Raw genomic sequence first — 12600 nt, 5'->3', positions numbered from 1 at the left:
CTTCGGTTTCCTTTCGGCACCTTTGATTGGATACCCCGGTGTCCACTCTTCCCTTGGGCAGACTAACCGGGTTACTGCATCGAGAATAGCTTTTCCAGCAGTTTACCGCCAATGGCCTGTAAGCATCCCGGTCTCTTCTCTGGCGTACGCTGCCTCTGTCATATGGTTCCCGTTCTGTTTGCATGTCTTGCACGCCTGCTGCACACCTTCCTGGACTCTAGCAGCTCTGGGCCTGCTCTCCGGTACAGCTATGCATCCTAAACGCAGTCCTCTTCACTCCAGCTTGCCGAATTGGGCCGTCTGTCTCCCCCAGTTCCTTTTCTGGGCCGGCTGGCTCCACAGACCTCGCTTCTAGTCAGTACTAACTAGAGCGCAATATGTGTTCCTTTCCTTTTCCTTCCGCGATCTTCATTACTCAGCTCATATTTCTCATTACACTGGTTCCAGCATTAAAAAAGGAAAGTCAATTTATGTTATTTTACAGGCAGAGTTTGAGGAGATGCCTTTAGTAAGTCTTAAGGGTGAGTTTTTACAATTTATGTGTAGGAGTTGAAATAATTTTTCCAGTAATTTGAGAAGGAAAGTTTGGCAACTTATATTCGGAGAGGAAAAAATCATTCCCATTAGTTTCAGATGACAAGTTAGGTTTTAGATAACTCAATGGAGCTGAACATTGTGTTACCTGGAGCGGAATCCTCATCACCCCCTGCCCCATCCTCGTTCCAGTGGCCAGCATAGTCTCCCTGCTGTAAATGTGATGCCCAGGCCTTGCATCCTTACACTGAAATGGGAAATTAGGGGACCAGCATGCCATTAAGGCATGGGGGACTGGGGAAACACCCTTTATTAAGGGAAAAGGAGGATATGTGATTTCCTCAGTTGATATCATCGGGTTTCCCTGAGAGCTACCTCCCCTTAGGTGGTCCTCCCTTATATAGCCGTCCCCAGGGTCAGGATCAGGTAGCAGCTGCTATTCCCCTGGCCATATGGAGGTGTGGGGGTTCTCCCAGGGGAAGAAGTGATGACATCCTTGAATTCATCACAATGCGAAGGTACAGAAGCATGCTGCCAGGAAAAGCAGGAGAGTATCCAGGTTCCAAGCATCCATTCTTTCTTCACTCTGCATTTTAGTTGTGGTCTGGGCTGAGGTTCCAGAGGTGTTTGTCTTGATGATAGTTTGGAGGAAAATTGAGGAATGAACATTTTTGTACTCCTCGTGCCTGCCTCTGCAGTATTAAAACGACTAGGGATTGTAACCTGCCATGTTTAAACAACGGTTCTTGCTTATGCAAGGTAGAGACTGCAGGATGTGCTGTGCATGTCTTTGCCTCTTGCCTAGCTTGTTGGAATGCTCACTTTCCCCATCTCTCACTTCTGACGTGTTTCCCTTTTGGCAAATGCAAGTGGGATTTAGGCTCTCGCTTTCCCAAGAAAAGCGGCACAGGGGAGCATTGCTAACGTTCTTGCTTGCCTCAAAGCGTATGGGAATCTGTAAGGAGTGTAGGCACCTTGAATGAGTTACAATAGGGTGACCTAACTGATAACACTTGCTTACATGAAAGGGCTCAGCTGGTGTCAAAGGCTGATATAATGAAGCTGTATTCTTTGTTAGCATGTTGAATTTAGCACGCTAGCATGACCTGTTCGGTCCACCCCTTACATTGGAAAGCATGAGCCGAGGTGGGTATAAAGGCCTGGGGGGCTCAGAGGGAAGGGGATGCTTGGAATATTGTTAGATTGCTGTTGGGTTTGTGCGGTAACTGCTTTCTACTAATAAACTGTTCACCAATCCACTGGAGTCGTGATTGATCCCTTTCCTCGTCAAGATGAACTAGAAATAGGAACTTTCCATTTCACTTGGAAGCGGCAGTGAAACACCTCTAAATCAGATACAGCATTCTAGTGATGCATGCAACAGATCAGGTTGACAGGGCTCCATTTTAAAACTGCTCAGAGGAGGAACGCATGGCCGAGATCATCTTCGCTTGGACAAGATGCTCAGGTGAAGGTCAGAGGTCTCCCATCCCATGACGTGAATTCATACAGTTCCACTACAAAGGGGTTCTCAATCAGTGCAAAGCTGGTGCAGTGAAAGCCAAGGCATTTGACCTCCACTGAGCGTCTCTACTGAGATGATTATCATCCTACTCTCAAACCTCCCAGACTCTGACAGCCAGGCAAGCCACTAAATTGAAGTGTAAGAAGCACAATGGATTGGCAATCCAGGATTCAAAATCCAGGATTGCAAACAACACACCAAGACTAGTCTAGAATCTCTGGAATGGAATGGGGATGTTGATATGGACAGTCTATGTGGCCCTGTTTTGTCATTTCACACGTATGAATGTCTTATGTTATTTCATTTGTTCATGCAGTGTTCTACACTCTGGAACCTTTGCAGTCATGCACAGTGTATTCCTTTGAAAAATGTTCTATGGAACTTATAGGAGGATCATGCAGCATTTGGTACTGTATGTGCCTCCTTGCCAATAAATTACTCAGCATTGTGGAGTCATTACAGCATACACCAAGCCTGTGTTTCCACCTACTGTCACACACTAAGCCACTACAAAACACTACAGAACTGTTCCGGGTTTCAATGAAAAGCTTGGTGGCAGTTTCTGACTAAATGACTCCTGCTCTGCAGGAGTACAAGGATGAGTAGTGGCTAAACCTCCTACTCAGCCCTCACACTGCTGCAAACCAACAGTGATCCTAATCATAAAGGTGAAACAGGCACTGCCATGAGATATGCATTCTTTACCCTTTGTGGTGATGTGGCCCGAGGACAGGCTATCCTCTTAAGAAGGGTGTGAATGTGATAGTGGTAGCAACCCAAATGTCAACAGGACAACAGTTCAAAATAAATGCATGTCCTATCAAGATTCTATAAAAATACATGTGCTTTAATTAAACACACCATATGCAATATAACTAAACTAGAAAAAAACACGTACAAAAACACAACACTGTAGAAAGAACACAGAACATAAATATTGCAAGCACTCTGGGTAATCCCAATTTATCTTCCCTAACCGGATGGCGGGGGCAGGATGCCATTACCGCATGCTGCCATACCAAAGAGGAAACACAGGTAGCTCAGGGTCCCACCTGGGAATGGTCACAAGGAGGGACCAAGAGAGCATGGGGGTGGAGGGGGGCACCATGTCTATGTACCGCTAGTCCACAGAGGAAACACAGGCAGGTAAGGACCACCAACAAGGGAATGGGCAGGATGGGACGGGAATCCTCTAACCTAAGCATCGTCCAACACCAGGGTGAGCTAACACGACCAGGTACACAAACCACTATAGTAGCAGAGAGGAAATTTGCCACCCCATCATACCTGCAAACTAGACGAACAAACTACAATATCAAACTCACAGGATAACCATGGATTTGGAGCAAAAACCCAGGCAAGATGAAGGGGTAAGAAACTAAATTAAAAAACGAACCCCAATCATAAAGAAACCTCACCTTTCCACATATGCTTCTCACACAGAAACCCACACAACCACTTTGCCGCACAGCAATCCCCATGTACTTCACCACACTGCAACAGACAAACACATAACCCGTATCAACAGCACATGGGTCTTCTCACTGACCTTATAACCGCACTCCTGCTCAGCAAACGGTGAAATCCGAACTGAAGCTGCCAACTGAACATCACAACCCTCACTCTGATATTCCCTCACATCACCACAAAGGGCAAATAATGCATATCTCATGGCAGTGCCTGTTTCACCTTTATGATTAGGATCACTGTTGGTTTGCAGTAGTGTGAGGGCTGAGTAGCCGGTTTAGCCACTACTCATCCTTGTACTCCTGCAGAGCAGGAGTCATTTAGTCAGAAACTGCCACCAAGCTTTTCATTTAATTATACCAGTGTACATGTATATTTTCGATGACATTAAAAAGTCAAAATAGTCAAGAGAGGGTCTATTGGAAGGGAGTGAGGCTGCCTTTGATTATCCCCACGATAAAGCACTCATAGGGAATCTGCAAGTATGGCTGAAAATAGGGCTCAACATTCTGCCACATACCCCTGGTATTGAACAAGGGCCTGGCACTGTCCCAGACCTGCCAAACTTCAGGAAGCCTTACTAGCACCCTTCAAGCCAGCCTTTCCCTGCACAAGGCATGTTCATGGAGGCTGGGGCTCCTTACGCCTTGTCAAATCGCGCAGCTTCCACGGTGAGGTGACCCTCCTGAAAGATCAGGATAGCTTCTAGGGGGGTGGCCAAGTTCTTCCTGGGCATGTAGAGAGTAACCGCTTGTAGGGCAGGGATGTAGGGGGACAAGTAATCAGGCCACAAATCACACAGTGCACCGACGACCGAGTGCGGTATTTTAAGCAACCAATCATGGTGATCCATTAGGCAATTGAATAAGTGTACCTCGTCTGACTCTTGCTGCCGCTAAGTGGAAAATGGTGTAAGGGAAGCAATGAGGTGGCAGACAGGCAGAGCAAAGTGGATAGCAACAGCCAACGTCTTCATTGTTAGCCTTGGACTGGGATGCGCTGCGGTAAATAATGGCTGCCGCAGTCACGTTTCCATGGTTGGTGCATATTTCCCACGAAGGCTCAGTGCTCGGGACTTTAAAGGAGGTAGCGGCACTATAAATATGCAACTCCCTCAGCGAAAGGTCAGTCTGGCCAACGAAAACAGGGAAAAGCTTCCATGTGTAAAATAATAGGCTCCCAGGCCACATTTTTGGAAGAAAGGATGTGTTTTTGTGGTCCAGGAGTCATCGTGCTTGGGAATTTTGTGTTCTGAGCACCGGCCCCAGAAAAGGGGGAAGTAGGAAATAGAGACCGAGAGAAGAGGAGTCGGTGAGGCAATCCTTATATGGAGCCACAGCGTGAGCAAGTTCACCTCTAGAGCCTTGTGCAAATGTGCATATGTGTGTTCTTGGTTGTAGCTTTCTTAAAGCCTCAGGTGCCCAGAAAGAAGCTTCTTGCTGTGTTTATTCAAGGTTCTTAGTGCAGGGCTGGTCTGGTGTGACAGGTCATAGATTCACTGGCAGTGATGCCATGTAAGCTACGAAAAAATCGTGTTTAGAATTGTTTTGTGGCTTTGGGACCTTAAATATTTTTCTTCCCCTGTTTCCCTTCGTGCTTGGTGTGGCTTTCATTTTATGATGGGCAGCCGACCTCAGTTTATAGGATGGACTTTAGGAATGTATATTTTATTTGGGTGGAGGCCTGTGCCTGCAGAAGTTTATGGATCATGACTGTGGTTATGAACTTGATCCTTGAATCCGCTTTGAGCGGCGTCTATTCTGACGATCAGGGTGGTGTGGGCCAATGCTAGGCTGCCTCTTATCATCACTCTTTGATGTTGTCATTGTGAAACTAGTTTCTTATCCAGACCACGGTTAGGATATCAGCCTGTTCAATTCTTGGACTTATGCTTGCCGTCTTCATCATGAGTCTTTCTTCTTAGTTTATGATTCTTTTCAATTTATCGGGGCAGTTTAGGTAATAGTGGGGCTGCTACGGGTTTGGGTCTATTTGACCTAAAACATTTGACCTAAAACATTTGACCTAATCACATTTGATCACATTTATTTGTCATTTTTTTGGTCTAAAATACGCGGGGAGACCCCCTGCAAGCCCAACCCACTTCCCCTCAACCTAATCTATACCATTACCCACCCCCATATATATATATATATATATATATATATATATATATATATATATATATATATATATATATATATATATATATATATATATATATATAATTAAATTTGACCTAAAAAAGGGTCAAAAAAATGTGATCAAATGTTTTTGGTCAAATGTTTTTAGGTCAATTATGCTAATACCGCTGCTCTGTACTGGCTTTCTAAGCACAGCTTGTGAGACAAATGGCTCATGTAGTGTTCTGCCCAACAATTGGGCGGCAATGGGTTGCGTGATTAATGAACATGGATAGTTCCAGGTGAAGTGGATTAGAAGCAGGGCCCACATAATGTATATCTGAAATCAAAGATGTGCGAATGGTGCTGCTTAGAATGAGTGGAACCAAACCCTCTCGCATGAGTATACTCACCTGAAGGGATGCAGGGAGGCCCGAAGGTACCGCTCGAAACCGGTTCCGGTCCAGCCGCAGGTAGATGAGACTGCGCAGGGGTTTGAAGGACATTGGAAATACGTTGCCATCATGAAAGTGATTGCCCTCTAGTTCAAGGGTCAACAGCTTGTAGAGTCCTGAAATTAGACCAGCATTAGTGAGATGAGAATATCACATATTTTGACCATCGATATACTGGGCACCGTAAACTACACTATCTCGTGGTGCCCAAATGACCAGGTGTTACTATACAACTTTACGATTGTCCATGTATCACCCTATGCAGAATGAACGGCTGTCCCAGTGGGATTTAAACCTCTCTAGCACTTCCGTCTTGATACACTCAACACTTACCCCCACCCCACTCCCTTGGCCTTCTCCCTCTCTGCACTTGCACGCTCTGAATACTCACAAGGCCTAGTAGGTCCGCCTCTGTCTTCCATTGTCATATTTGCTTTCCCTCCCATGTTCCCTCCCTGCTGCCCTGTGGGCGCTTTGAAACACAATTGACTTGATGTATAAGCGCCTTACGCATGCACATTAAATAAATATATAAATGACCCAAGGCCGAGCTTAGGCATGTGCAATGGGCTCTTGAGCCAGCCACTAAGCTATCTTTCAGGCGGTGGGTTGTGTGGATATCACAGAGAAGGCAGCTTAGGTGGAGCAGCTGAGAAGCCGAGACCTTCCCTCCCAGGGAAATTGGATAGATTTCTAGACAAGCGCCTATTCTCATGAAATCCTGTCATGTATTTTATTGCCTATGGATGACAGAGCTGCTCCCTGGTTCCGTGCTGCTATCAGCTTGCATAATGAATTCAGTTCAAAGCGAGAAGTTCACTCCCTGGCAATAACTAGGTTTCCATTGGCTGCTCCTTTGACACTCTCAATTGGTGTCGCACTCAGCGAGGTGCAATCATTGCAACTGGCGATACAGTGGAGCCGGTCTTTCATTTTAAACAGAGGAAAGTATAGGATATATTTTTTCCCAAGGCCTACATTATGAGGGCGTGCATGTTAGTCTGTTTGAGAGACTTTTGTAATGTTCCTTTGGACACGTGCCTCTTAGGATGAATTACTTTTAACACATTGCTAAAGCTCTACATATATAGTTTTGAAGATGAATCCCTTCACTATCCAAAAAGAAAAGCCTCTTATAGAGAAAATGGCTAGAAAATAAAGCGAGCAACTGGGTCAGGCTTCACTTCTGGGGGGATGCTTCAATGGCTGCACTACAGATTACTTGACATGGGACCCCTCAGAGGACATATGCAGTACCTGCTCAGCAGTGGTGGGCGGGGTGTCACAGGTCTACAGACGCTTTATGACACATTCCTACGCAGACCCCTATCCCTATGATACATCCCACAAGGTGACAGCTACACCACCCTCCCCCCCCCTCCGCAACAGGCTCCCCCATATATGACCACCTATTTTTCCTTAATACTAAAATCCTCCATCCAGGATATGCAATGGCTGAAGGGTCCAGGCTAGACAGTGTTGTTAAGTCTTTAAAGAACGCCTCTGTGCAAGAAAAGGCACCAGCAGCATTGCCTGATGTAAATGATTTTAGTCACATTTGTGTCACCTTAAAAAGAAAGTTGTGATTAACTCAAAGAACAACCATTGTCTTAAAAAGAAAAGTGTGAATAAAGCTAACAAACACTCCTGCTTGAGAAAACAGTGCGTAAGTCAAATTTACCAGCTTTGCACTTGCAGTAGACACACATGACATGCACAGAAGTTAAGTTTTCGAAGTATAAACACATTAAAATCACAACTATGCAATGGCAGAATTTGAATTGGCCCCTTTTTGCCAGGCCTCCTAAATTTAAGATGTTCAAAAAGAGAGATGTATTTATTTATTTATTTTATAACGCGCCTAATACCGTACCTGAGTTCCGTTTCTAAGCGCAGATCCAGGATTGCAACATCTGTTGCTCTGCGTGGTCTTGCTTCCAAGACCAGCACATTGACCCTATGGTATCCTCCATTCACAAAATAATCAAACTGATTCCTATTACCCCATTCATAAATCATGAATGCCCACTTCCAACAGAAACCTGGGTGATGGGGTGCCCAAAATGAATGATATCATCCCTGCTAAGTGTTTTACCTGCCTCCCTCATCCACGCAAGAGCCAACCGTGTAGCCATAGACTGACAGTACCAGGTGGGAAACCTTGGCTCCAGACCACCTTGTGTCAGCCTACCTCGCTCTGTCATTTCAGGCCAGTGGCCTGGACCAGAACGAGGCAATTCAAATATCACATGTTTATGGACTAAATTAGGGGAGTGAGAAACTTCAACAGCTTCAGGCTGTGACACAGGGCCCTGATGTGGCCTGTGGGTCCTGACAGTCGAAAACACAATCCTCAGCTTTTAAAGTGTCTTACACAGATTATCCTGAAGCCAGTCTTAAGAAATGTATGCAATATAACGAAAACCAGTCAAAAGATAGGCTATCCGCAAAATATACGTAGTTATTGACAACCCACAATAATTACTATGCAGTACAAATCAACCTACAGTATCAGTGTTGTGTGTATCACGCTGTAGGGTAATTAGGATACCGAAGACATAACAGCAAACAATGAAATAAGACAACTGCTCAACCGCTGGGCCTTCACACAGTAGCACTCAGCAGCTTTTAAGATGATTTGGCCGAATGCCACTTGCTATAGGGGCCTTTCCCAAAAATGTTCATCTGGCTAGTCCACCACTCTAAGAAATCTCATTGGGCCAAAATCTCCAAGAGCCAACCTCCACTTGGGAAGGTGTGACTAAGACCGGCTCAATGTATCCAAATGGCTTTCAGGGCTGCATGGCCTTGAGGAACAGCAGAGACCAAACCTCCTGACTTGTATGGCTAGAGCAAATCTCACAGGTTTTCCATCAAGACCAGAACGCCCTGGAAGAACTGCTAGGAAGGCGAATAGCAACTAAAGAAGAGTGAGTTAAATTGTGAGTTATCTGACCACCAAGCACGCATGACAGCAGGTCACTTACCCGAGTGCCTCTAACGGCATAAGGACGCATTCTGTAACAAACAGAACTTGGTTTAGAGGGTGCTGGAACAGTATTTTAGCTGGGAGATTGCACTCTGAGCCAGACACCGCAAATCTGGGCAAGCTGGAGTAGCACCTGAAGGAGGTTCAAGGGGCTACCCTCACGATGAAAACACTGAAGGGAATGCATTTGCACCATAGTTTTATGGAAATACAGCTGCAGAGTGTCAGCACTTCCAGGATACAGCTGCCAGAAGAAACACACCTGTGGTCAGTGGCCCCACCGGCCCTCCTGTGCCCTCCACAACACCATGGGTACACCAGCCACCACACCAAGGTGGCCAGTACAGCACATCAGAGGACGAGGAGGAGGACCACACCACCTACCCGACCCCATCGTTCAGCCCGGACACTTTGCACAGCCCCCCTCAGCCCCCCTCGTCGACCCTTGCCCAACATCTGGGACATGGATGTGCGGCTCCATGCAATGGAAGAGCAGCACAGAGCTATATCAGAACTGGCACAGCAGAAGCTTAACAAGTTACGCCTGCTGTGAGAATATATACAGGCCAGCAGCCGCAGGAACGCACAGGCCCAGGGCATACCTCTGCTGCCCTGGTCATGCTTGCCCAAAGGGTCAGCGAGGGCAATGAGAATATATCGGCCATGGCTGAGGCAGCCCAGGATCCGACCCGCACTCTACCATCACCCACCCCTTGTACAGGGTATGTGGGGAGGGAAGGGGTTGTGTTGGGATGGTGTGTGAGGCGAGGGGGAGGAGGGTGTATGGGGATGGGACGTGTGGGGTGGGGGAAGGGGCGTGTGGGGAGGGGGCACAAGGTGTTGTAATTTCAATACAAAATAGTTTACACTTGAAACAATGAGTGAACATACCTTCTTTTGCTGCAATTATTTATTGTGTGTGCGCATCATATGCAGTAAGGTTCAAGGGAAGTGCAGAGTGAAAGGGGTACTCAGAAAAAGTTCTCAATGAATTGTTGACGGGCCATGCACCCATCCTGGGTCTCCATGCTCATGTGCATGGGCCTGCCTAGTGCTGCATCAGCAGCATCATCATCCTTTGGTGGAGAAATGACCCGATCTGGGGGCAGGGGTTAGCCTCATCTTGCATGTAGCCGAACTGTGTGAATTAGCCATATTTTACACTTAACCTGTGTGTGTAGATTAGCCATGGTATGCATCTGGTCTGATAGTATACCTAGGCCTTATGATCCCTGCTTCCCCCTTAAACAGGTACTGTGAAACATCTGTATCATGCCGGGTTCTGTACCCTGAGATGGTTTGTTGGGGGCTGGAAATGTATCACACCTAGATGGATTGTTTCAGGGTGGGAAGTGTGTCACACTTGAATGGATTGCTGGGGGTAGGAAATGTATTGCCACTAACTAACAATACGTAAAAGTCAACATTCAGCATACCCACCCTCAAACTCTGGACTGAACACAACCATACCTCTACCGCACCACTGACTGCACGCAATTCTCAACAACCGACATGAACACAACCCATACCCAATCATGCATCAACACCACATGATGGCTACCAATCGTAAATGCACCAACTCTCAGTGACCAGTTTGTCCAAACTGAAACTGACAAAGGGCACTTCAAAGCTTGCTTGCTCTTCTTCCTCTCAATCCCACTGACAATCATCAGTGTGCAAAGGCAGTTCATGGTTACACCTTTATACAGACAAATTGAACAGAGGGATAGATTCCACAATCAAGCCACCCCCGGCTGAATACACAGTGGAGATTCAGAGGCTCATCCATCCTATCACGAGGCAACACACATTGGCTAGTTGCACTCTGTCCTGAGGAAGGTTGTTTAGAATATTGGGGCAAGGTGGTCTCCGCCCACAGTGAACTACAACCAAAACACGTGTCAACAAGACAAAGAATTCTCTGTAACAACCACAGAGAGTCACATCTGAAACATACAAGAGTGTTGAACTTGAATTAAAAATGTAATTATATTGTTTAGCGATAATGAATACCCTTGTGTGAATATGTGTTGGTTTGAAGATGTTATGTACGATTGAGGTATGAATGATGAATGATAGGAGAAGTTGTTTACTGGCTGAGTTTCTTTTGATTATGAAAGCATTTATTAGCAAGTATCAATTGCTTGTGTTATGTAAATAAAACAGAATATTGTGAGAAGATTTTGTAAACCAAAGCAGAATCATGTCATCTTTTACTCTATTGGTCCATGTTGCTTTTTTTGTAGGAGAGTATACCAGGCAAGTGTGAAATATTGTGAAGTCCTGGCGGGAGAGTAAACCAGACCAAACTGATTGTAAAGCAAACCTTGTGAAGTCCTGGCAAGAGCGTAAACCAGGCGAAACTGAATGTAAAGCAAATATTGTGAAGTTCTGGCATGAGAGTATACCAGGCAAATGTGCAAATATTATGAAGGCCTGGCAGGAGAGTAAACCAGATCAAAGTGAATATAAGTCTGGAGACCCACATCTCGATTCAAGAGTGTGAAATCTAGGAGAAGAAAATCATACCCCATAACTGGAATAATTGTAAAATAACTATGAACTGTGGAGTAAAGTCAAGGGGTGAGGAAGAACCCTTGAGCGTGTGATGCTAGGGGAAGGGAACCATACCCACTTGTTTGGAAAGTTGTCTTTTGCGAAGGAAAAGAAGTGTGGCAGAGAGCTGAAGAGAAGCTGAAAACTCGAGGGAAGGGAAGACCTTCCCCCATTGTTCTTAGAGTTGTGAAACCTTGAGGAACTTTACTTATTTGTTCATTTGTGCCCCTTTTGTAACTTTATGTTGGAACATTAAGGAATACTACAGATAGCCAGTTGAAAGACTTTGTCCCTTTGCACTTTTTCTTAGGGTTAGCTGTAAGCGCCAGGATAGGATTCTGAACACATGACAGAGAACTCTGTTTATTTCGACATTCTGGCACTGAAATCTTTAAGTTTCGTTGAGGCAGGGAAACCCCTCATAGTGTTAGGGCGAGATAGGTCTTTATCCAACCCTTCTTTTACTTTATTAAAAGTCTATAGCAATCATCGCAATGTCTCTGTGTCCGTGTCTTACTCCTGATTCATTACACTACACACAAGAAAAGTGGTAGGGACCAATCTTCCCCCATTCCACCAATGGGTAGACACGCCCTGTGCCCGAGCTATGGAAGAAACCCCAAAATTAGACAAGTTTGCCACAAATGTTAATCCCGCCTAGGGCTGGACGATATGGACCAAAAGTCATATCTCAATATTTGTGGGCTGAGTGCCTATATATGATATATATCTCAATATTGTTTATGTGGGTAAAATGCTCAGTTGTAAGCCACCTACATGTTAGATGCCAACAGTACTAATACTGAACAGTAAATGCAAAACACAACTCTAACCAATGTGCACTGAAGTAGGCATTAAGTGACATTTGGTCATACTGATTTGTCATCATCTTAATTTAATGGGTGACAGATATATATATATATGTATATATCAAACGTATCAATATTTTCT

At 45.3% G+C, this 12600-nt stretch overlaps 1 protein-coding gene across 3 annotated transcripts in view; it reads right to left on the bottom strand.

The window, feature by feature from the left end:
- LOC138567295 (extracellular matrix protein 2-like) overlaps window positions 1-12600 on the bottom strand; it is a 510028-nt gene that overhangs the window by 365714 nt on the left and 131714 nt on the right. For all 3 annotated transcript variants that reach the window (XM_069645351.1, XM_069645350.1, XM_069645352.1), the window contains one exon: window positions 6063-6220. In XM_069645351.1, the coding sequence (XP_069501452.1) occupies window positions 6063-6220 (158 nt within the window). The remainder of the gene's footprint in view (window positions 1-6062; window positions 6221-12600) is intronic.

The sequence above is a fragment of the Ambystoma mexicanum genome, chromosome 2p (genome assembly GCF_040938575.1).
Source record: "Ambystoma mexicanum isolate Mex_15411 chromosome 2p, UKY_AmexF1_1, whole genome shotgun sequence".
NCBI lineage: Eukaryota > Metazoa > Chordata > Amphibia > Caudata > Ambystomatidae > Ambystoma > Ambystoma mexicanum.
The sequence above is the reverse complement of the archived record's forward strand: the minus strand, read 5'-3'. Positions and strand labels throughout refer to the sequence as shown.